The 23,387-nt window shown below is 50.8% G+C and overlaps 9 protein-coding genes across 9 annotated transcripts; 4 read left to right on the top strand and 5 right to left on the bottom strand.

The window, feature by feature from the left end:
- Positions 1-314: 314 nt before the first annotated feature.
- Positions 315-2,473, top strand: PV10_05492 (uncharacterized protein). Its single transcript, XM_016370169.1, has one exon. The coding sequence runs from the start codon at positions 493-495 to the stop codon at positions 2,218-2,220; it is 1,728 nt and encodes a 575-aa protein (XP_016222462.1). The 5' UTR covers positions 315-492; the 3' UTR covers positions 2,221-2,473.
- Positions 2,474-4,257: 1,784 nt separating this feature from the next.
- PV10_05491 (uncharacterized protein) lies at positions 4,258-6,342 on the bottom strand. The gene has a single exon (XM_016370168.1). The coding sequence runs from the start codon at positions 6,247-6,249 to the stop codon at positions 4,420-4,422; it is 1,830 nt and encodes a 609-aa protein (XP_016222461.1). The 5' UTR covers positions 6,250-6,342; the 3' UTR covers positions 4,258-4,419.
- A 355-nt stretch (positions 6,343-6,697) lies between these two features.
- PV10_05490 (uncharacterized protein) lies at positions 6,698-8,675 on the top strand (the record flags this gene model as incomplete). Its single annotated transcript, XM_016370167.1, has 1 exon — positions 6,698-8,675. Exon 1 carries the CDS (start codon positions 6,717-6,719, stop codon positions 8,673-8,675), a length of 1,959 nt encoding a protein of 652 aa, XP_016222460.1. The 5' UTR covers positions 6,698-6,716.
- Positions 7,862-10,159, bottom strand: PV10_05489 (uncharacterized protein). Its single transcript, XM_016370166.1, has one exon. The coding sequence runs from the start codon at positions 10,041-10,043 to the stop codon at positions 8,736-8,738; it is 1,308 nt and encodes a 435-aa protein (XP_016222459.1). The 5' UTR covers positions 10,044-10,159; the 3' UTR covers positions 7,862-8,735.
- Positions 10,160-12,523: 2,364 nt separating this feature from the next.
- PV10_05488 (uncharacterized protein) lies at positions 12,524-14,066 on the top strand. The gene is made up of 2 exons (XM_016370165.1): positions 12,524-12,751; positions 12,812-14,066. Exons 1-2 carry the CDS (start codon positions 12,637-12,639, stop codon positions 13,702-13,704), a joined length of 1,008 nt encoding a protein of 335 aa, XP_016222458.1. The 5' UTR covers positions 12,524-12,636; the 3' UTR covers positions 13,705-14,066.
- PV10_05487 (uncharacterized protein) lies at positions 14,030-15,280 on the bottom strand (the record flags this gene model as incomplete). The annotated part of the gene is made up of 3 exons (XM_016370164.1): positions 14,030-14,787; positions 14,839-14,928; positions 14,980-15,280. 3 exons carry the CDS (start codon positions 15,278-15,280, stop codon positions 14,030-14,032), a joined length of 1,149 nt encoding a protein of 382 aa, XP_016222457.1.
- A 42-nt stretch (positions 15,281-15,322) lies between these two features.
- Positions 15,323-19,923, bottom strand: PV10_05486 (uncharacterized protein; the record flags this gene model as incomplete). Its single annotated transcript, XM_016370163.1, has 8 exons — positions 19,262-19,923; positions 19,125-19,206; positions 17,643-19,069; positions 16,890-17,556; positions 16,616-16,787; positions 16,160-16,594; positions 16,004-16,111; positions 15,323-15,947 (listed from the first exon to the last, which is right to left on the bottom strand). Exons 1-8 carry the CDS (start codon positions 19,718-19,720, stop codon positions 15,323-15,325), a joined length of 3,975 nt encoding a protein of 1,324 aa, XP_016222456.1. The 5' UTR covers positions 19,721-19,923.
- An 865-nt stretch (positions 19,924-20,788) lies between these two features.
- On the top strand, positions 20,789-22,133 carry PV10_05485 (uncharacterized protein; the record flags this gene model as incomplete). Its single annotated transcript, XM_016370162.1, has 1 exon — positions 20,789-22,133. One exon carries the CDS (start codon positions 20,789-20,791, stop codon positions 21,923-21,925), a length of 1,137 nt encoding a protein of 378 aa, XP_016222455.1. The 3' UTR covers positions 21,926-22,133.
- Positions 21,273-23,144, bottom strand: PV10_05484 (uncharacterized protein). The gene is made up of 2 exons (XM_016370161.1): positions 22,861-23,144; positions 21,273-22,754 (listed from the first exon to the last, which is right to left on the bottom strand). The coding sequence occupies exons 1-2, from the start codon at positions 23,067-23,069 to the stop codon at positions 21,974-21,976; spliced, it is 990 nt and encodes a 329-aa protein (XP_016222454.1). The 5' UTR covers positions 23,070-23,144; the 3' UTR covers positions 21,273-21,973.
- Positions 23,145-23,387: the final 243 nt, after the last annotated feature.

Genomic DNA, 23,387 nt, shown 5'->3' with positions numbered 1-23,387 from the left:
CCTGCGTCTAAGATTAGGTTCAGGGGCAGCGTGCGGCCCAACGTTTCCGTTTCCGGCGGCTGGTGCCACCTGTAAAATGGTCATGTTTAAGCCATGCGCCACAGGCCGTAACCTAAATACGCAATTACTTGACAGTTGACACAGTCTCCATATTGCTTAATTACTACCTAGTACGTCTTCCTATTCTCTAACGACGATCATCAAGGCCGACTAGGTCTTGTCTCGAGATCCATCACGCCTTTCCTTTGTTTGTCCATCGTCGGCCACTGTGCTCGCTGTCCATCCGTGCCATCTTCCTTTATGCCCCCGCCACACAGTCGTGTATTTCGTCGTACCGTTCCACCCTTGGCCGAAGATCGTCCCTCATCTCTACTACAAACCGAACCAAAGTAGGCTGCGCCCACAACATTCAGTCGTCTTGCATTTGTGTCATGAGTCAGGCGCTGGCCGCCTCCACTTATATGACTGTAAACATTTGCTCCTCCCCTCTTCATGTCCCATCGCCACTTCTTCAAAACCTCGTTTCGATGGTACAGAATGTACATTCGCTGGATTGCCTACGCATGTCTACTTTTTGTCGTGGTGTCGCTATGGAACCTACGAAAGGAGCAAGTCTCTCACATCGCCGTCACCAAAGGACGCTTTGACTGGTCTACGGCCACCATCCACTATCCTCTTTCCCTCACGACTACCCTCCCACACGATAGACCGAAACCATTACGCCGCATACAGCACAACTTCGGTCGAGTCTCAAAGACGACGGCTGATACGCAATCACAGCGGCGCGATGTGGTCCGCAATGACTTCTCCAAATGTTGGAAGAGTTACAGAAGGTTTGCATGGATGCAGGATGAATTACTACCACTCAGTGCCACGAGCAAGAACAATTACGGAGGATGGGCTGCTACCCTCATCGACTCACTCGATACTCTTTGGATCATGGGTTTCAAGGACGAGTTCAAGGAAGCAGTCAGAGCGGTAGCAACCCTCGACTTCAACGACACACCAGAGTCGTCATGTAATCTTTTTGAGACCACTATCCGCCACTTGGGCGGTCTGTTGTCAGCCTATGATCTGAGCAAGGAGCCTGCATTGTTGGCCAAGGCCATTGAACTTGGCGACATGCTATACATGGCCTTCGATACCCCTTCAGGACTGCCTCCCTTTTGGCTTGACTTCGAAAAAGCAAAGATCGGACTGCAGGTTGCCGGAACCCATGAGCCATCTGCTGCTTCTGGAACCCTGTCGATGGAGTTCACGAGGTTGACACAGCTCACACACAATCCAAAGTACTACGATGCCATCTCGAGAGTGACCAGTCTCATGGCCCAGACTCAAAATCAAACCAAGTTGCCTGGCTTATGGCCCTCCTATTGGGACCTAGCCAACAAAGACCTCACCTTCGATAACACTTTTACGCTTGGAGCCCTCGCTGATTCCCTCTACGAATATCTACCCAAAATGTACGCTCTCCTCAGCGGGCTAGACCCCCTTTATGAGCAGATGTACAAGCATGCTGCGGCAACCATTAAGGAGAATCTCCTTTTCCGGCCCATGGTACCCGACCACGATGACATTTTATTTTCTGGAACAGCCTGGGTTGATGAAAATAACTTTCGTTTCAATCCAGAGGGTCAACATCTAGCCTGCTTTGTTGGTGGTATGTTTGGCTTGGGCGGTAAGCTCTTTGCTATTCCCGAGCATGTTGATCTGGGTTTGAGATTAACAAATGGCTGTGTCTGGGCGTACCGCGCCTTTGAGGCAGGCATCATGCCTGAGTACTTCAACATGGCTGTGTGCGACTCACTGGACGGGTGTGCCTGGGACGAAGAAAGATGGCGTCGGGAGCTCGAGGCAGACAGCCATGGTTACGACGGACTACCGCCAGGATTCACCAACGCCCGTGCGCCATCATACATCCTTCGCCCTGAAGCCATTGAAAGCGTCTTCTTATTATACCGAATGACTGGACGAGAAGAGCTGCAGGAGGCTGCTTGGGAAATGTTCCAATCCATTCAAAAAGCCACCGCCACGGACTACTGTAATGCTGCCATAGATGATGTCAATTCGAGCTCTCCAAAACAGCGAGACTCCATGGAAAGCTTTTGGCTCGCCGAAACCCTGAAGTATTTTTACCTAATATTTTCACCACCGGATGTCATTGATTTGGACGAGTGGGTACTGAATACAGAGGCCCACCCACTTCGAATACCGAAGTGAATTTGTATAGAGAAAGAAACTTTGGGATAGAAATAATGGGTTGCATATGATGCCAGAGTCAAGACAGCATATCAAGGTCTGAAAGAAGTTTGGTATATGCTTAGCCAGCTCTCTCACGAATCAAACTATCAAGACATAGGGCCACCTATCAACAGACAAGAAGCACCGTGGTGAAGAAACAGCCTCTCGGTATTGATATCTAGGGATATTGGTACGATTGGACCAAAGGGATCATGATATCGCCGTCCATAGCACGAATCCAGACATCACTCGGCTGCTCCCTCGGTCGTGGACTGAACTTTATCGCCGCCTTCAGCAGCGTGCTTAACACCGTTCTGTCCCTTTGTTCGTTGCTTGGCCTCCTTCTTAAGTTGGCGCTGGCTCTTGGGGACATTTGAGCTGACATTGACGTGTTTGGACCACTTGGCTTGCATAGCAGCCTCGTCTTCTTCGGACCAGGCTCGAGGCAGCACGGCAAAGGTCAGGTACGAGGTATGAGTCTTGAGCTCTGGCTCAGTGCGGTGAATAAGTTTGCCGCCTCGCGGGTCTAGTCTGGTCGGGTCCTGCTGCTGTTTCTGCTGTCGCATGGCCTTCAAGGAGGTGCCTTCGTCCACACTACCCGAATGGAAATCCTTTGCCCGTTTCTCCACCATTCGCAGCCTGACCAACGCATCTTCGACGTCCGCCGCGACCCCATTGACGCCTCGCATCCCTTCATACTGCAACCCCGTGTACTCTCGCCGCACTTCAATCCGTTTGTGCTGTACCTCGACCGTCTCAATATCTAACCAGTCGTGTTTTCGAAGCGCGACAATCGTCTTCTGGACTTGCTCCATACACGGGCTGAACGTGCAGATATGCACCGGCGACCCGGGATCCAGAGCTGAAACCGTCCCGTCTTCTGGCTGTCGTGTGAGATGAGGGATCGCTTCCCACGGTGCAGGAAGATCCAGAAACACGGCGGTCGCCCGGGGTGAAGATTTGACTCCGTCCAGCTCGTCATGGACCAAGAAGCCATCTTTGTACACGTCGCGATGAGATGCTAGAACAATATCTTGTAGGCCGTGCTGTTCCATCTCCACCTTGACTTTTGCATGTCGCTCTTCATGAAACTCGAATGAAAATACTTTGCCCTGCTCTTCTGCGCTTCTATGTTCAGGCTGTGCACCCACATCCGACTCAGTGGTGATCGCACATCTCGGATATCCGTTGAACACGGCTCTCGCGGCAGCATGGGTGAAACTTCCACTTCCACTGCCGGCTTCGATCAGCCTCGACCCCGGGCGCACCGCAATCCTGTGCAGGACGTAGCTGTAGTCAGGTGTGTAGACAACTTGAGTCCGATGGGGCAGGCTGACGGTCCAGTTCTCGGGCGTTGGTGGTAAGACATGCACAAAGCCCGAACTGGCAAAGACGGGATCCTTGACGGCGACATCTCCGCTAACAGACTGGTCGCCGCCGCCGTCGCCGTCTTGATCTGCTTGATCTAAAGCCTCAGCTGCCTTTCGTTTCTTGGCGTTTTTCTGTTCTTTGCGCCCGCGCGAACCTGTGTCGACGATGCTAGCACGGATCTGGCTGCCCCATGGTTGCCCGATGATGGTCGAATGGGGAAACGATCCAAACCGCGTGTTGGTGACCATGCCTTCAGCGTACCCTTCATCTTGGGCGCTGGTCACTGTAGTCGAAAGCACAACTGGTAGTGATGCATCGCGTCGAAGATGCAATGACGCTAGGTCGTACTCTCTCGCCACAGGTCCTGGGCTCAAGAAAGACGAACCCATTGGGGATCGAGTGTGCGTGTGCGCTGGCGGCCGAGAAAGGGCGGTCATGTGCTTCGCCAGAATAGTCACCAATGGCTACCAGCTATGGATAAACATTGACTGCCATTTTATTACCAAGCAATGTTTCACTTATGGCTTTTGTACAGCTTTTGAAAGGAATGACGAGAAAATGCGAGGTGGTGAAGAAAGAAAAAAGGCTTGTCTGATTGGTCAGCCTCGTCAACACCAGGCTACCACGCTACTTGGACAAGGCTGTGACCCTTGAGCATTTCTCCATCCAACTTGCTGTGCTTGCTTTTTTACAGGGCCATCAAATATTTTCGGTTTGTATGTCTGAAACAGGGCAAATGATTCAATCAGATAGTCCATGTCATGGTCTTCATAGATCCATCACCTCTACATTTGATGGTGGCGATTCTTATGTATCCCAAGGCCAACGAGTGCGTTTGCAATCCAGCCCAGGCTCTGGTAGCGTCCCGTTTGCGAAGAAAGCTTTCGTGGCTGTAAATCCGCACGTGGTTGGGCTAATCTCCGAAGAGCAGTGGCCAGGCATGTCTTGGGTGAGCACCACACTACCCTCGTGGCGCGAAGACATTCTGTGAGCATTTCGCACAGGAGTCACAGGATCAGCAGTGTTACCAATAAACAACAATGGGCTCGCTCGAGAATGGTAATCCGAAAGTTTGGACTGAAAGGGGCCTGTAAACCTGTTGATGTCGGAGGGTCGCAGAGCTTGTGGCCAATGAACGCATCTCAGAGTGATTTCCGCCCATACGGCTGCGTCTAGCTCGGACTGGCTTTGAAGCAGTCGAAGATAATCCGTTTGGTTGGCCTTACTCCGCCACGTGATATCATCGCCATCGCCGCACAGAATAGAAACTGCTGCCTCGAGCGACCATGTGTAGTCATCTTCTGGAGACCCAACGGGACGACCGAAGTGGCCTCTAAGCAGCGTCGGTACAGGTGGAAGAGAAGGCAGAAAGCCGATCGTATCGGCTTCGGACCGGAAATCAACATCATTGAGAACGACTGGCTTTATGCCAAGTCGGCCCTTCTCCAGTGATGCAAGAAGTTTTGCTAGAATCGGGCTTAGATGATTGGGGGTATACAAACATGAATGAATTGCGACTTTTAGCAAAAAGTGTGTCATCAAGGCTGCATTTCCGTTCACAACCAAGGGAAGCGGGTTTTCTTTCAGATGCTCCATAAACCTCTCCACGTGCTCTTGGAGTTGGGAGGATGTGGTAAACGTTGAGTTGTACAAAGGGCATTTCGAACCAGCTGCAAAGCAGTCATCAAAGAATGCTGTCCAAGTTTTCATGTTATCCGACAAATTAGTCGTCCAGCCAGTAGCCGCATAATCATCTGCATCGACCACACCGTCCAGAATCATACGTCCAACTCGGTGAGGAAACATGGAGGCAAAGGTATTGCCGAGGTAAGTTCCATAGGAAAATCCATAGTAGTTAAGAAGTGGAAGGGTGGGATATGGGGCCGAGTCGCTATCGAAGGGCTTCTGCATTCCAGCATTTCGCATTGTTCTCTTGAGCTCGGCTTTGAGGTTCTCGTGGAGTTTGTCGACGATCTCAATCATGTCCCTCGCCACCAATGCGGTACTGACATATTGACGTATATTGGAACCATCGGGAAAGGAGCCTGAATCCAGACATGATGTCCCCAGGCTTTGACTGATTGCCCATTTGACATTTAACGCATCTTCGGAGCCGTCAAGACCACCCACAGCAACGTTAAAAACGTCCTGGACTTGCCTGGCTAACTGATCCTGGAAGCACGCAACGTTGGGAGTGGTGTACTTGACTCCTCGCGGATCGAAAGAGAGGATCTCGAAATGCCGTTCGCTATCAATCATCTTCTGCAAAGATCGCCCCCCTAATAATAGGGTATCCGTCCCAGACCCGCTGGGGCCGCCGGGGTTGATGATGATTGTGCCACCGAAGTTCTTGTCCGTTCTGTCCACCACGGCTGGGAGACGGATGATGGCAAGAGAGATATTGTTTGGGTTTATTGGATCGTTCCAGTCCAGAGGCACAGTCAGTCTCGCACACTCGAAGGAGCCACCGTAGCATTTGCGGAAGTTCAAGCCGGTCGAAGATTGCAATCCAGCCCAATCGAAAGACACAGCGGGTGATTCATGTTTGGGCAAAGGTACGGGAGAAACAAAGGCTTGACAAGACGTTGTCAGCAGCGCCAACAACAGGATGAGGCATGGTGACCAGATGACGGCCATGACTGATACGAGCAACTTTTAACAGAGTTTCACACAGTCACATCATCTACGCAGTTGATGAAACTCTTGATTCTTGATCAAGCTCACTCAGATAAGTGCTGCAAGAGGAGATACATAAAATGGCAGCCTAGTTACACCGACTGTATCAGGATAAAAGCAGAGGCGGGGATCAGGCTGCTTCACGTGATGAATGGTTCGCTCCTTCCTTTCCAGGTAAGAGTGCCTGCAGTTTCAGTTCCAATGACGACACGCAAATATCGCGTCGTTAAACGCGTTTCGCTTAGAGTGGCAGCAACGGCAGATCTCCATTGTTGCTCAACCTCAGGTTGCCGTCGACACATTTGATTTTGTTTCCTATCTTTACTAATTGATTGACAGAAGCATGGGGAAATATGTCCAGAAAAGCTCTTGAACAGCAATCAGATCAAGTCGAAATGGGCTAGTAATGAACCCAGCTGTGGTTCCTCATGTCATCCTCTCAACCCTTCTTGAACTCTTCACCATTGACTGGGCCAGCTAGACGGAAATCACGCTTCACTTATAAGCATCTCCAAACCCTCAGTCAATCCTCTCCCACATGTCCACTTCGCTGCATCGCACTTATCGACTATGATGCGTTCTACGCTCAGTGTGAGATGGTCAGGCTTGGCGTGGCCGAAACCCAACCATTGGCCGTTCAACAATGGCAAGGCCTCATCGCTATCAATTATCCCGCTCGCGACTTCGGCCTCAATCGCCATGTCACGGTGACCGAGGCAAAGACAAAGTGTCCTGATATCATTGTCCAGCACGTGGCCACATGGCGAGAAGGCGACGACAAATGGGCCTACCGCGACGACGCTGCAAAGCACATTCAGACCGACAAGGTGTCCTTGGATCCTTACCGCCTCGAGTCCAGAAAGAGTCTGAAGTTGATCAAGGAGATCCTTCCCCCGGCACCGCTTCAAAAGGTCGAGAAAGCCAGCATCGACGAAGTCTTCTTAGACCTATCGGCCCACATTCATCACATTTTACTGGAAAGGTTCCCCGAGCTCGTTCACGCGCCTTATGACGATCCTACCGAGAACTTGCCTCTCCCACCTTCAACCGCGCTCGACTGGCAAGCAGATGCCTTGATTGATCTCGATTCGGCAGAAACCGAGGATGACGACCCTGATTGGGACGATGTGGTTATGAATATAGGATCCGAGATTGTCCGAGGTGTCCGTGCCAAAATCTGGCAGGATCTCAAGTATACATGTTCCGCAGGCATTGCTCGGAATAAAATGATGGCTAAGCTGGGCGCAGGGTACAAGAAGCCCAACCAGCAGACTATTGTCCGCAACCGAGCAGTCCAGCATTTCCTATCGGGCTTCAAGTTCACTAAAATCCGGAATCTGGGTGGAAAGCTCGGGGATCAAGTCGTGGATGCCTTCAATACCGACGAGGTCACCGAGCTCCTCAAAATTCCAATGGAGCAGATGAGATCTAAATTCGGGGCTGACACGGGCACATGGCTTCATGAAATCATTCGAGGCGAGGACCACAGCGAAGTCAGTTCACGGACACAAATCAAATCTATGCTGTCGGCCAAATCATTTCGGCCCAGCGTCAATAGTACGGAACAGGCAAACAAGTGGTTGAGAATCTTTTCTGCAGACATCTATGCACGATTGGTGGAGGAAGGGGTGATTGAAAACAAAAGACGACCCAAGACCATTACCCTCCATCACCGCCAAGGCGGGCAGACCAGATCCAAACAACTTCCCATCCCCCAAGGAAAGAAGATTGAGGAAAGCACTCTTTTCGACCTCGCTAAGACTCTGCTGGGACAAGTGGTGGTGGATGGTCGAGCTTGGCCGTGCGCGAATCTGTCTCTGAGTGTGGGCGGCTTCGAGGAAGGTGTGGCGGGGAACAAGGGCATTGATCTGTTTCTGCTCAAGGGAGAGGAAGCCAAAGCTGCCCTGGACGTTCGAACAAGAAGTGGAACTGCTACCCCGGTTCGAGATGACTACCCCGCGGAGAAACGCCGCCGCCTCGACGGGCCCCCTGGCATCAGTAGATTCTTCTCCAAAAGCGAAAGCACTGGAGAAGGCGAGGAGTTGTCGGCGGATGAGACCGGGCACGACGACCATGCAGCGCCCAACGATGGTGCGACCGAGGAAGCTCTAGATCACCGGGTTACCAGTCTCCGTCAAACGGATGTGGCGTCGTATTTTTGCAAGGACTGTCAGAAATCGATTGCTGAGACAGATCGGACGGAACATCAGGACTGGCATTTTGCCAAAAGTCTCCAAGAGCACGATGTCCCTTCTGTCCAGGCCAAGATGCCAGCGAACAGTCGCCCACCCGGCTTAGGCAGCAGTAAAGGCAAGCGTGGCGGGAGCAGTAGCCGCGGGCGTGGTGGCAAGGCTGAGAAAGGTCAAAGTCGACTCGCATTTGGATAAGATTTTTCCCTTGAGCTGGTCCCGAGAACGCGATAGATGGTAGACATGCGCAACAAGACTCTAAATACCTTGGTCCTTGTACTGTTTGTTGAACGCCCTGCCAATGACCATCCTTCGGATCTCGCTGGTGCCGGCACCAATCTCATAGAGTTTGGCGTCACGGAGCAAGCGTCCAGCGGGAATCTCGTTGACGTAGCCATTGCCACCCATCAACTGGATTGCGTCCAGGCCACACTCTGTAGCCCGCTCTGCAGCGTACAGAATGGCACCGGCACAGTCCTCGGTACGAACGATGCCTTCTTCATCGACCTTTTTAGCGGTGGCATAGGTGTATGATCGAGAAGCCTGTAGCTTGGTGTACATGTCGGCCAGCTTGCCCTGGATTAGCTGATTGTGGGCGATTGGCTGATCAAACTGTTTTCGTTGATGGGTGTAGGGCAGAACCAGGTCCAGACAGGCCTGCATGATGCCCAAGGGGCCGGAGCTGAGAACCAGTCGTTCGAGATCCAAACCCTCCATGAGAACAGTCACACCCTTGTTGAGTCCACCGAGGATGTTTTCCTTGGGGACAAAGACGTTGTCAAAGACCAGCTCGCCCGTGTTGGAGCCCCTCATGCCAAACTTGTCGAGTTTCCTCGCCACACTGAAACCCTTGAACGACTTCTCGACAATGAAGGCAGTGATGCCTCGGCTCTTCTTCTCCGGTTCTGTCTTTGCATAGACCACAATATAGTCGGCATCTGGTCCATTGGTGATCCACATCTTAGTTCCATTCAGGATATAGCCACCGTCGGCCTCCTTGGCGGTGGTGCGCATGCTGACGACGTCGCTGCCAGCACTGTGCTCGGACATGGCCAAAGCCCCGATCTTTTGGCCCGAGATCAAGCCTGGTAGAACACGAGCTTTTTGCTCGTCGTTGCCGTTCAGGCACAACTGGTTAACGCACAGTTGAGAATGAGCTGCGTATGAGAGTCCAATGCTTCCAGAAGCCCGGCTCAGCTCTTCGTTGATGATGCAGTGTGCCTGATAACCCATACCGAGACCGCCATAGTCTTCATCTGCCGTTGGACCCAAGAATCCTGCTTCACCCAGCTTCAGCCACATTTCATTAGGGAATTCATTGGTCTGATCGGTCCGTGCCGCCACTTCTTCTGGGATCTCGCGGCGGGTGAATTCTTGAACTCGTTCACGCAATTCAGACAGATCTTCGGCGGTGGGGGCAACGAAGCCTTTTGGATGTTTGGAGGAGGTGGAGGCGGCACGGAGGGAGAGTGAGAGTGAGGAGCGGCCTAGGAGCTGGGATTGATGACGGGAGCAGGTCGCGAGGGAGGTGGATCGGAGGATGCGAGGAAGGAAAGCGGTAGTCATTTTGGATGGAGAGAGGCTGAACGGTAAAGGCAATCAAAAGGATTCAGGAAGCACAGGAAAGCAATGATTAGCCAAAATGAAAAGAAAACCTGTAGAGCTTTGAAAGATGTCCAGACCTTCTTTACAATGAGGATTCTAGTATTGGAGAGACGTTGGAGAATGGGATGGCATGGCATGGCATACCCGGCCCGCGACCGCGACCGTGCCAGTCTGGCGGCTTCTTGGACCGACAGTAGCCGCGCCGTGGCACGGAATTGGCCGAACCCGCGTCTCCTCATTCTTGACTACGTAACTCCTCATCTTCATCTTCATCATAATCAGCCATGAATGTGGGGTAATACGAACAACCAAAGGGGGGAAAAATATGCAACGATTGTTCAAGTAATGACCTTCATTTGGATCAAGTATCTCAAACTACTTGATCTAGAAGATCTGGCTCATGGGGCGTTTGAAGCATACCCATGAGTAAGGTACCTTATGTGACCAGCAACCGGTCCATCCACTGCCTGTGACCTTCGATACATGACCTGTGGTTCTGTCGTTGCTTCTAGGTTGTCCCTGTTGCTGATACGACTGCGGACTGCGGACTGCGGACTGCGGCGATGCGACGGTCGTTCCCACTCATTTGCCTCGGTGACAACTTTTTCCACAAGCGGTACAGAGGTGAGGTGGTGCCGCGACTTTCTCAATGACCGCTCGTCTGTATTTATCTCCATCCATCTCCAAAACCACTCCCTTGGGACCCTTGATGATGACTCCAAAAACTCTCCAGACTTCGGCCGTCGAATTGAGGAGAGAAATGGCTTTGGAGAGTTCCGTGATGATACCTGGCTTGCAGTGGCAAGGCTCAAAGAACAGGTATTGTCGTAGATCGTCGGAGAATGGGAGGCCTGGCGCGTTCATCAACCTCCATTCTTCACGGTTGGGGCCGACGGGAAGAGACTCAAAGATCAAGAGTCTTCGTTCAGGCGGCATCGTGTCTTGAGATGAGATCTGTTTCTCGTATGAGTCTTGTGAGATTTTCCAAGCGCGCCGCAGCAGATGACTTACACTACTTGTTGCTGACTGTTCGGCTGCTGACCCTGCTGGTGATGGCTCACAATGGTCGACGACAAAATGATTGCACAAAGCTTCAAGATCTTCATCTGAACATGCGTCCCTGAGCTTCGTGTCGCGGAGCTTTTGAGTGATGTAGGTAGACATCTTGAGTATATTTGTTTAGGAAGGCACGCGTAGGTATTTAGCTGAGGTCTCTAATGGAGGAAAGAATGACCAAGTTTGGTGTTGAAATTGTGCGCAGCAGGAACGACGTGGGAAAAGAATGCATCAGCAAGGCACCTTTTATCTTCAAAAATGAGAGGGCTGCAGCATCTTAACAGTAATATTTCAATAGTAACAGATCAAGCTCTCACGTGGATAGGAGCCAAATACAGCATGGATAACAACCCCAGAACAACTTTCAAGTAAATAGAAGCCAAACACGTTACCATACACTTGTGAATATCCTCAACATCTGGGTCAACGAAAATCACACATTCTACGCAAGACATGCAAGTCTCCTTGCTGGAGTCCCTGCCACAAACCTTTCTGGATTTGAACCCCCAATCAACTCACCACTCCAGCAGGCGAAGAGTTTGAGAACTGACATTGAAGCAAGGTTATGTACCTGTCAAGGCCTCGCCGATCTTGTGACGATCAACCGGATCAATCAACTCACTATTGGAGAAATGCTCCCAAGGAACTACGAAGCTTTTCATGCCACGCAGAGCCTGGTGTCACGTGATTCTCCAGTAGTGATGGCGACTCTCAACAGCGATCGCCGGAAAAATCCCAACCTTTTTTTCTACCCACACTTCAACCTTCCAACCACGAGTTTCGTGTCCACTCAAGAATAACGGTCATGACAGTGGCTACCTTTATTCCATGGGCTTATTACATGCCTGGAAGAGGAATATATCGACACTATTTTGCCTAGACAAGCCGCTGACCGCCTATCTGCATCTTCCTCCCTCCCACGCGGTCTACGCATTGGCCAATGGCGGCGACATTATAGCGTCATCATACATATTGAAATTCCCATACTTCGAGGACCCATTTTCCAAGATTTCCAGGCTAAGCATGTGCTTTTTTCACGGTAGCAACCCGTCTCCTTTCGCCTTCTAGGCCAATCCCGCCCCGTCGAAGGGTTCCACCTGCTCCGCCACGCCGTTTTATCTGCTATCTTCGACCTGCTGCCATTCCACTGTTGTCTCGCCCAAATGATGTAAATTGCGTCAACATACATCAACGCCTTTCTGCTGGACCAATCCCAGCACGCTACCGATCTCCAGCATTGGCCTCGATCATTGAGGAGGATATCAAGGTTTGATGGCTCAATACAGAGCCGCCATCGCAATGACCATGTTGAAGTGCCACCCATGATACTAGTCCCACAGCCGCCTACGTATAGATACTCCCTTTCGCTCAATCCAAATCTATTTATTCCTGCTACCTGCTCCAACGACCTTTGGCTGACAACTAGGCCGAACCTTCAAACAACCTCCATACACATTCTCTTTATCCAAATTTTTATAGATCGCTAGCACATCAAGCCATGGCTCCTGTTGCTGTGACCCCTCCTCCTATCGAGGCCAAACAAACTCGTCCTGGCTTTCAACGTGCCAACACTGCCAACATGGGCACGAAGCGCAAGATCATTTGCTTTTCAGGTATATATTCTCTCTTCAGCTCCCTCAAGCAATATAAAATGGTCACTAACACCACCCAAGACTTTGATGGCACGATTTTCATGCAAGACACTGGCCACACTCTGTTCGACAATTTCGGCTGCGGTGCTGAACGAAGGGCCACCCTTGCCCACCAGATGGAAACCGGAGAACGGACATTCCGTGAAGTCTCTGACGAACTCTATGCATCGTTAGACGTCCCCTTCGAAGATGGCTTTGAGGTCATGAAGTCAGCCTTGGAGATCGACCCTGATTTTCAATCCTTCCACGAGTTCTGCGTCAACAACAACATCCCCTTCAACGTCATCTCGGCTGGTCTGAAACCTGTCCTAAGAAGAGTCCTCGATCATTTCATCGGTCAAGATATGAGTCAACACATTGAGATTGTCGCCAATGATGCCAAGATTGCCGATGACGGTAGCAAGTGGGAGGCCGTGTGGCGGCACGATACCGACCTCGGCCACGACAAGGCACAGTCAATCAACGAATACCGCCAAAGTGCCGCCCTAGAAGCCGACAACGGTACAATCCCTCTGATTGTCTTCATTGGCGATGGAGTCTCGGACCTCCCAGCTGCCCGTGAGGCCGATGTGCTCTTTGCTCGCCGTGGGTTGAGACTGGAGGAATATTGTGTCGAGCACAACATCCCCTTCATCCCTTTCGACACATTTGCAGACATTCAACGCGAGGTCATCAAGATTGCCAAGGTCGATGACCAGCAGACGCACGGCAAAGGTTTGCCTGCGACCTTCAATCCTCGCGCCAACATGTGGCGCCGGGCCAGCAGCAAAGCTGCCGTCCCAGTCTTCGCCGCCTTTAGTCCTGTCTTGGAGAAATCAACATTCAACTTTCCAGAGACATTTCCCACCACACAGTCTGCAGTGGTATCGGACAAGGACGCTGCAAAGACCGCCATCGCTGCTCCCGTCGCTTGAGCCATTGTCCTCAACTGAGCGTATTGTCAAGCGTGTCAAGACATCTTTCTAGCTTCATAAACATTGTCTTCTTTCAGCGAGGGGTATATGGCGTTTGCGAAAATCTTTTCATGTCATTGAACTTCACCACATCAACAGGGACTGTATTTCTTTCAAGCTAGATTACACCTAGAGTAGATTTGCTTCATGTTGGAGATACCAGCTCGAGAAGTATACGAACTGTTCGACGGCGAACCCTGTTACCATTTCCTTGGGCGACTGTATGGCACATGAAACATGCATTTCGTGATCAACCCGGGTAATGTTTCTGTATGTTTCTGTAAGCTCACATCTGAGGCTTCTTTCTCCGAAGGCCCCCCGAATACTCATCAAGCATCTTGGAAAACTTGCTTAATTTGCTCGTCTCCTCGAAGCCAGGCTTTATTCCCCGGCCTGTCGGACCACCTGAAGACGACATTCCAGGATAAGACATGGGTGTCGAAGATCCTGATGGGCCTTTAACCATTTTCGAATGGTAGCCTGTTGGTAGGGATGCTAGGGATGGTGCGCTGTAGGCCGCTGGCACAGTCGGTCCATCCATCTCATTGTTTGGCAGCGAGGACGAATTATTAAAATATCCCTCGGCCAGTAGTCGTTGATTGGAGATCCAATCAGAGGTTGTTGGTGAAGGTGAAGCAAGAATTCTGCCTGTCTCAGACCCAGCCAGGCTGTTGGGCGAAGCAGGAAAGCTGTGTGAGACATCAGGAGAGGGCCTGTATGAAGGCATCGAGCCTACTGCTTCTGATCTGTTTGCAAAGCTGCGATAGCTCGCTAGGCTAAGAATATGAGACGGTCGAGGCTGAGATTGGGTGGCTTCCTTGTTCTGAATGACTCTGGGGAAGCCACTTATTGTCTCTGCCGTTGGGGGATCGAGGTCTAACAGTAGACATATCCTACTCGTCATGGCTTGGTCGGGGACATCAAATGTCACTCTGATCTCAAATGAGAGGTCCTCTAATAGAACTCCTTCCAGCATCGTGTCCGGTATTTCTACCGTCTGCCACTGAGGAGACAAGGCGTTTGGATAGACTAGAAACCGCCGCGCTATACAGATTGCGTCAGATTTGGCACCGGTCCAAGATGTCTTCTGCTTACCACTGGGTCTGAGCTTCCGTAGTCCCCGAGCCAGTTGTGCCAACGGACCATCATAAGTTCGATCCTGACAAAACCGGCATTTAACGAATCCTGAAGCAAGAGTTAGTAAAATGGCCCCAAAACATGTCTGTTGAACCCAACCTGTGATATGTTCCCCAAGTCTAGCTTCTAGATCAAAGTAGAAGACTGACGCAACTAGTTTCGCAGAAATTCGGGCGATCTGAGAATGATCCGGTCCGCCAGGTCCATATTGCTGCCTGGTCATCTCTTCTAACCTTGCCATCTTATCCACTTCGTCCAGCTGTATTTTTGACCCAGGAATGCGGAGTGAAAGTCGAAGCAATCTCTCTGCCCTCTCAGGGCTCTCGGGGAAGCTACAGCTGAAAAACTCGGTCCAAGTCTTTTCACAGTTGAGACCACTTTCTATGGCATCCATACCCATTTGTACCAACGCTTTGACACCGTCGATGATGCCGATGCCGTATCAAGGACCCGCTTCGCCGCGTTGGGTCCGACTGTCCGGAAAGAACCCAGTCCCAAGGGACAGCATAATGTCTGGCAGCTGATTTCTCGATTCAGGCCAGATTTGTTGACGTTCTAGATCAGCGGCAAGAATTGGGTTGTTGAACTTCGGAGCGCCATCCCAATAAGTATGCCCGTTTGAGGATAGGTAAAGGCCTTTGAAGTACCCAGGAGCAGCGGAAGTGGCTCGTCCAGCTTCCCAGATTTTCACTTCTTGAGCCAGCTTATCAAATCGTTGCAAGATGTACGGGGTGTTGGGTTGGCCTGCACGGTTGTAATTTGCAAGGAGGCGAGCTTCCCCGCTGGTGTCAGTAGTGGTGACCGCGACTTTGCAGCGTGATGACGATTGAGTAGTTCGCGGCCCGCCGAATAGATACTCTGTTCCGAAGCTCTCCTTCAAAGACTTTTCAAGACCTTGGGTGTGATATTGTGACTGATACTTCAACTGGATGATTCGTCCAATCAGGGGAAGCCTTGACCCTCTGCGACGACTGAACGCTCGTCCTGCGAAGACTTTAAACATGTCTGTCGCGGCAGCGACGCTCATATCTTTCTCTCCGATAGCCAGGGCAACGATTCCCCCTCCACTGAACGTGATCTTGTCAAAGCTATTGCCATGGCATTGAGGACTTAGTCGACTCACCTCGTACCGACAATGAGATCGAAGAATTCTTGGATCGGGATATTCATGCCGATTTTGTCCTCGATGATACCCAAGATTACGGGATCTACCAAAGCTCGGATGCCGCCTCTGTGTTCTCGTCAGCAATCAGGACAAAGGCCAACTGGGTCATCATACCCGTCTAGAGAAAGAATTCTCAGGCCTGCTGAGGGAGGTTTTCGCGTAATCTTGACAACGTCACGACCATGGTTCCAGGATTTGAGGCAAATTGGGCACGAGACAATTTGAAGAACATTCTCGCCGACAAATTTGCCATGTGCTAAGAAGCATTGATCGCACAGAACATGCCCGCAGAGCAAAGGATGACTGGGTAGGCCAAAAATGCAACATAAGCAGATAATTTGACTTTGTAGAAGCTTTTCATCCCTGAAGAACTCGCATGTTTCTCCTTGGATGGTTAGGCGATGATGATTCTCAAAGGCAATCTGTTTCTCGGCTATTGGGCTCGATAGACCTCTTTCACGGGTGCTTGACATGAGGACCCGGTAGAGCTTGAGAAGTATGTCATATACAGCGTCGATGAACACCGACTCTGGATCAATATCCTGCTCACTGATGTAAACACCGCCTCACATTCTCCCATCAGCAAGCTGGTGGCCTACGGTATTGTGGCGTGCCAGTACGACAATGCATCGCTCTCCCGATTTGGGGTGACGCGCTTCACAAGGCCATTCTTCGTCTCGAAAAGATCTCATGGCTTGCTTAAGTTGCTGCACGTAGCGCGGAAAATTGGCATTCGGAGATCCTGTTTGACAATATTAGATCCTGTCGTCATGTACTTGCCATTGGTGCGAAAAAGGAACCAAGCTGATAAAGTAAAAAATTGTAGGAGATCGAGGATACGAACCAGGTAATTCCCTTCGAGCCATATCCAGAATTATTGCCGATCCTACCAGAGGAGAGATGCTGACGAAAATGTCGAGACAACCAGAGCCAGCCTGGAAAGCAGCGGTATACGCCTTGACAAGACACAAGACTGGACTCGAGTTCGAGTTGAATTCTTCGAATGCAGACGATGTTCTGACAAAATCGAACGGTGTTTCGAGCGTTCTCGAAAAGTGTTCGAACGCAAATTGGAGATAGGGGTTTAGTTGCTCCGAGTTGAGTAAAAGTCGAGCATTGAGCCTTCGAGACTGACTCCTAGAAACGGCGCTCTGGATCTCGTTGCGTAGAGCTTGGTACTGCTGGAATACTAAGGCAGGCTGGCCCTTCTCTGGCACGAAGACAACTCTAAAGTCTGTATAGTACCTAAGGAGAAGCTCCTTTGTCGTGTCGATATCTTGCTCAAAATTTTCTCTCCAGAAGGACGCCCAGTTTCGGAATTCTGGGTTTTGATGGATGGCTTGTGATAAACCGTCTAACAACTTCTGAGTAGCATTGCCCACATCGTAGAGATTTCTATCAGTTTGAGAATCTACTGCATTGATAATGATGATGGCGAAAGGTAAAATTGGCTGATTGGATGATTTCTCGATGGCCGATGCAGCCCACTTGATCAAACGTTGGATTTCTCCCTCAAGTTCTCTGTTGAAAATTAGCGAGCGAAACCTCAAATGTGAACGACATCTCCTTGCCGGGCAGTCCTCATCACGAGTACTACAATGTCTGAGAAGGTATAAAGAAGCCTGGGGTAAAGATTCTCGACAATGAATTCGCGATTATGTTGACCTTGAGTCTGTGCCCAGGTTATCGCTCTGGTCACACCTCGAAAGTTTTTGCCAGATGCAGAAGCCCATCCAGGTGGCGTGTTCAATGAGCCCGGCATGCCTGACTGCATGACACGGTGTAGAGACGTATCAAGATATTGATTCGACCGGTTGACGTTCACTCCCGATCCATTGGCTGTTGCGCGGGCTGACATTGGTTCCTGGCTACCAGCGCCGAGACCTTCGCAGTCTGCGTATAGCATTGGTCTGTTGGTGTGGAGCGAAACAGGATCCCAGAACAAATGAACCTCGCCGCTTGTTGGTATTTCTTGATGCTGTGGCATACCGACGACAGGGGTCTGTGGCATTCCTGATTGTATGCTGGCCGAAAACAACTGTACTAGGCCTTTGACAATAGTGCTCTTGCCGGCGCCAGTTTTGCCAATGAATGAAATCAGACTAGGATACTGTCCGGACCTAGGGCTGAATGTAGACTCAGACAGAAAATCTTCGTACCTTCCGAAATCATGAAGTGAGAGCCGGCCCGCCTGGTCTGGGAGAACACCGAACCATGTAGTCTCTTCATCGGCTCGGTGAAGGCTTTCTTGAAGCACTTCGTCGCTGCACGGCTCGATAATGGAAAGGATCTGCGTTGCGACATGGGGATTCGTTTTCTCGTGGGGGATGCCAGTGGTTGGCCGTCTTGATCGGTGCAGCATTTGGCTGTCCCAGTGTTCGGCACAATAGTTAAAGGAGCAGACTGGGCAAAAGGATACGTCTTCTCGTTCCAACTCACATTGGTCGCAGAACGCTGTATATGAAAGGGGGTTTTCGGGGTTTCGGGGAGAAGATGACGAGTTTACCCCTTTGTCGTTTTCTAATCTGTCATTTTTAGGGAGGTTCGACGGTTTGCTGATATGCTCGTCTGGAGACTTGCCTAGAAAGGTCCTGAAGTGAGGATCAGGGCTCTGTTGTTGCCGGGTGGATGTGGTTACATTGAGAGTCGCTCTCCCAACGGTGGGAGAATCGTTGACATTTGGAGTGTACATGGATGAACCACCCAAGGTCACCGTATCCGGTGTGTTGTTCCTCTGACTCTGGAAATTGCTGTACACAGAGGGAAGAGGTGGCAGCGGTATCTGATACGTTTCGGGAGAGCTACGATCAAAAGGGATGTCATCATGCTGGCGAGAGATGTCAACAGTCGGAAAGGACGCCATTTCTTCCAAGCTGAATTGTGTCGCCAGTCGCTCATCGAGCCTAATCTGTTCAGCAGTGTTTGGCATTGGGGTTGCTGCAATGCGCTGTTGTCCTCGGGCCAATGCCATTGCTTCCATCTGGCTCTTACGTGCACGGCGGATTCGATCCGCCTCGGATTCAACTTTAGCTAGGTCAATTCAGATTTTCAATATGCAGTGGCTTTGAATTATAGTCACCTTGGCCATAGCACCGTGAAGCGTTACCATGCTTGGAGGGAAGGGTCGGGGTACCATCAAGCTCTGCTGGTCCCGTGTTGGTCTAGCAATGTCAGTCAGCCTCTATGGCGGCTAACAAGCTTTTGGAGATGCATTACCGTACGATCGGTCGTGATGCTTACGGAGTTGAATTGGAGACCTTGAAGAACTGGGGTGTAATCTGACTTGTCTATGACACCATGTTCCTCATACCTTGAAGTCGACGCAGAAGAACGGCGTGGAGACTTGACCGATCCTCCATCTTTGATGGCCAAAAGGCTGGGATCTCCAGGGCTGACGTCTGAATGTGGATACGGCTGTGATGGAGGAGCTCTAGTTGGTGGATTTAAATCGATCTTTGGATTGTCACCAAGAAAATATCCACGGAGTCCACGTGCTGATCCTGGCGTTGTGTATACATAGCATAAGTCGGACGTGGCGGGGTATAGAAGTCTTGGTGAAGGGTCACTGAAGGCAAAGGAAAGGTAGTAAGGGGCTCGAAGAAGGAAGGGAGAAAGTAGAGAGTGCGAACCACGAAGGCTGGCACTTCGATCAACTTGGGGGTTAGTATGTGGCATCCGTGGCGCTGAGCCTCAAAAAAGGACTGCCCGGCTCATGATTGATTGCCCAATGAGAAAAGAGGCAGATGTTGCTGGTAAGGCTGGAGCAACTTATCTCGGAAACCAGGTGACAACGAGACCTTTTGGCAATCTCAGTGGCTGTGTGAACCTTGTAGGGTGCTACGAGACACATCACCAGCAATCTTTGATTGAGCTTCCTCACGTGGATATTTCTACCTTGATATAAGAGGTGTGTGGCGCCCTTCAGAGGCGCCGTTTGAGGTTGCGGGCTGCGAAATTCGGGCTTAGGCTGATTGTTGATATCTTTTCGCTCTCCTCTTTTGGTGCAGTTGAAATAGGGTGGCGTAGATGGTCAGGGGTCAGCCAGGGAGACTTCAGGTAGAGAATACAGCCGAGCGGCCTCCATAGTCGTGGCGCTGTACCTGTATAACCTCCTCAGTGTACCATGCACGTGACTATATCACGTGGGCTCGTAGGTCTGTAGCTCCGTAGGGGCCAGAATCCTGGCGAGCCTCACAGTATTTGCTCGTTGTTGAACCGTGAAGAGAGTGTATGGAGTTTGTGTCGACAGAGCAGAGAGTGATCATGGTGACTGACTATGAGAGTCCAAAGCAAGCAGAAGGAAGTCAGATAAGTAATTCGATATTGCTGCCGACGTCGACAGCCACCCACCGGCCTGCGGAGCTTATAATTGATGTTGCCCACTGGGTCACACGTGGTTGTCCCTTACCTAGCCATAATATTAACAAACGTCGATTTGAGCGAGTGATCAACTCCGTGGGTGGTAGATTCAACCTTTTGTTGTCCTAGTCCCTGTAGTCAACCAACGTTTGGGAGGTCAGTAACAAGAAGGATGGGATAAAATAGAGGGCTCGATAACATTGTGATGCTTGTCTTGGGGCTCACAATTTCATTCGTCTCCAAAGCTTATTCTGACTTGTAAACCTCCACTTTTGCAACAATTCGATCGCCCAGGTCGACTATTTTTGTTCTGATCGTTCAATGAACGATCCTGTCGGCCAGAGCCCCCTCTAAAGTCTGCAGCAGGATCGTGTTGAATGGATCATGGACAGCATCACTCCCTCGTCCGAATCTCAGAAACCACTCAATTCCCACCCACTGTTCGCTGCCAAGAAGAGCAAGATTCTTGCACAACTCGCCCAATCGGAGAACGAATATGCGGACAATTCACCCAAGGGGAGCGTCGACGAGCAGATCGTTGACTTGATCGATGAGATCAATTCTTATGAAGGACTGGTAACAACGAGCAGTTGTGCAGGGAGAGTCGCCGTCTTTGTCGAAGGCAGTGCTGGCCAAGAGACAAATACGAGTTCGAGGGAAGGAGCGACCCAGGAGACGCCACAACTTCTGAGAGGGAAGGAACAAGGGACTGTGAAGACGTCGCCAGGAGGCAAGGGCGGCGGCCAGTGGCTCTACGTCTCACATGATCCCATCCCACGTCTCACGTCGCAAGCGACCGATTCTCAGACGGGTGGCCCCGACCACGACCGGCATAAGGCAGAGAGCCAGCACAAGAATGAACCATATACGACTCTGTTCAAGTTGAATTCTACCACGCACTCAGGTCCTCAAACGACGAACCCTCTATCTAAACCAACGACAGAACCCTCCACCGCCACCCAGCTCATTCACCTGATATTTTCTCCACTTATCCTCCACATCCACTGTGCATCCCTGGCACATGCCCGACCCCTGCTCTCCGCCGCCATCAATTCTGGCTTTCGTGAAAGTGGTGTACAGAGTCTAAGGATTCTGGACGATCCTGGAGCTGGCGTTATGCTTGCAATTCGAACAGCGGGATTGACCTTTGAGACCGTGGTGGGTTATTTAGGAGAAGAAGGCCTGCACAAGATGGTGACCGAGGACTATCTAGCCATGTGTGCGGATGTGGTCAATCAACGATTTCGGTGGAATTCTGAACGGAAAGAGAGACTGACAAAAGAGATCCGAATGGCTATGCAAAGGCAAATGACTGAAAATACCCGGACCCAGGGCTGGGAGGACAAGGATGACAGAAGACGGCGAAAGAGAGAAGAAGGGTTGCAACGGCAAAAGCAGCAGCACAACACAGCCTTGGAACCGGATCTACACGACGAAGGCGGCCACAGCAAATCAGGACGCCGACAAAGCAACGGCGAGAGCGAGGAATCAATCGACCTTGAAATGCTTCAACTCGACTAACAAACTGGGTAGCAGACATGTCAGGATGATAGAAGCAACCTTTTGTGCTTACAGGGCAGCTTCACCCTTCATTGGCCGCTGTTCTATCCCTGTCAGATGCGGCTTCCTGGCCCTCGCCAAAAGAGGCTCTCTCGGCTCGATACCTCTCATCTTCATCGCCTGGCCTGACTTCTTCATCTTAAATTCCACCAACCCAGCGCCCTCGAAGTAAGCCTGGAGTTGTTGCTCGTTGAATCCATGATGCGCAATCGTTGGTGCAGCAGGATGGTTCTTTTCGGAGTCCGAAACACCGTGTGAGACGAAATCAAGAACCAACAAAACGCCGCCTGGCTTGAGGCGCTCCACCAATCGCGCAGTTGCCAGAGTCAAATTGGAAAAATGGTGGTAACCACCTCCTATGACAACGAGATCGAAGTCATGAAACTTGGCGCCATCGAGTGATTCTGGAGTGCCGGACTCTGCGAGAAGGTTGCCCACCACAGCTTGCGCGTTCAGGCTTTGGTCCACAATATCCTCTGACGATCTTGTGGCCGTTGAATCTATGACAGGCTCCGGGTTGAAGCGGAGGTTATATGCTTTCACCATGTTCTCACTTATATCGACACCAACATATTCGGTAGCTTTGCCAGCTAATGCGTGTGTCATCGTGCCGGGACCGCATGCGTAGTCGAGTACTCTGACAGCCTTGGGCAGAGCACTGGCCTCGGAAGAAGTTGAAATGTCCGCAAAGTCGACGCCAATCCAATCGTGGTTGGCTACCATGAACTCGGTCATGAGCTTGACCATGTCCTTCTGCCACTGCTCTTTCATGTAAGAGGCAGCATAGTCACTAGAGAGTTGAGTCAGATGTAAGGACTCAAGACAGAGTAATACGAAAAGGGTGTGCAAGGCTGCAGATCAAAGTTGAATCAGGAGTTTTGGAATGCTGAACCTACTTCCAGTGCTTCCGATTCATTTCCGTAAACTCATCATCGGGTAAATTTTGTTGCAGAGAGTCATCATGATGATGGTCGTGATGGCTGTGGTGGCCGTGGTCGCCATGATGATGATGATGGTCATGCTTGTGGTCGGCCATGACGAGAGTCGAGATTGTGAAAACCAACGTGAAAGAAAATAGCAAGAATGAGCTCTGTAGTAACCTCATTAACCAGCTACTAGATGGAGAATAATTGTACAATTGACGCTGAGAATCAACAGCGATGCAGCGGCTGTTTAAATAAGTCGAAAGGACCAAATGGTTTCATGGGTGAACAAAACCCTCACTGGTTCGGAGACAATCACCAGCTCGGAGACATATTCACCTAGCCAATGTCAGCGAATTGTTCTCGTCTGCCTGCAACCCCTGCTTCTTCGCCTGAATTGTCAGCAAGAGAACAGTATAACTTGCAATTTCTGTAGTCTTGCTCATAGATCCAATTGCACTTCAAATTCTGTAACTGTGCAAAATTGTAAGTCGAATGAG

Source organism: Exophiala mesophila, assembly GCF_000836275.1.
Source record: "Exophiala mesophila strain CBS 40295 unplaced genomic scaffold supercont1.4, whole genome shotgun sequence".
Lineage (NCBI taxonomy): Eukaryota > Fungi > Ascomycota > Eurotiomycetes > Chaetothyriales > Herpotrichiellaceae > Exophiala > Exophiala mesophila.
This window is presented reverse-complemented; position numbering and strand designations above follow the sequence as displayed.

Bases quoted from the DNA above. Each gene is read 5' to 3' on its own strand.
- PV10_05484 (XM_016370161.1), bottom strand. From the start codon at position 23,069: ATGAGGTTACTACAGAGCTCATTCTTGCTATTTTCTTTCACGTTGGTT. The intron at 22,755-22,860 runs GTAGGTTCAGCA...TCAACTCTCTAG, and splicing joins ATGAATCGGAAGCACTGGAA to TGACTATGCTGCCTCTTACA.
- PV10_05489 (XM_016370166.1), bottom strand. From the start codon at position 10,043: ATGACTACCGCTTTCCTTCCTCGCATCCTCCGATCCACCTCCCTCGCG.
- PV10_05492 (XM_016370169.1), top strand. From the start codon at position 493: ATGTCCCATCGCCACTTCTTCAAAACCTCGTTTCGATGGTACAGAATG.
- PV10_05491 (XM_016370168.1), bottom strand. From the start codon at position 6,249: ATGGCCGTCATCTGGTCACCATGCCTCATCCTGTTGTTGGCGCTGCTG.
- PV10_05488 (XM_016370165.1), top strand. From the start codon at position 12,637: ATGGCTCCTGTTGCTGTGACCCCTCCTCCTATCGAGGCCAAACAAACT. The intron at 12,752-12,811 runs GTATATATTCTC...ACACCACCCAAG, and splicing joins CAAGATCATTTGCTTTTCAG to ACTTTGATGGCACGATTTTC.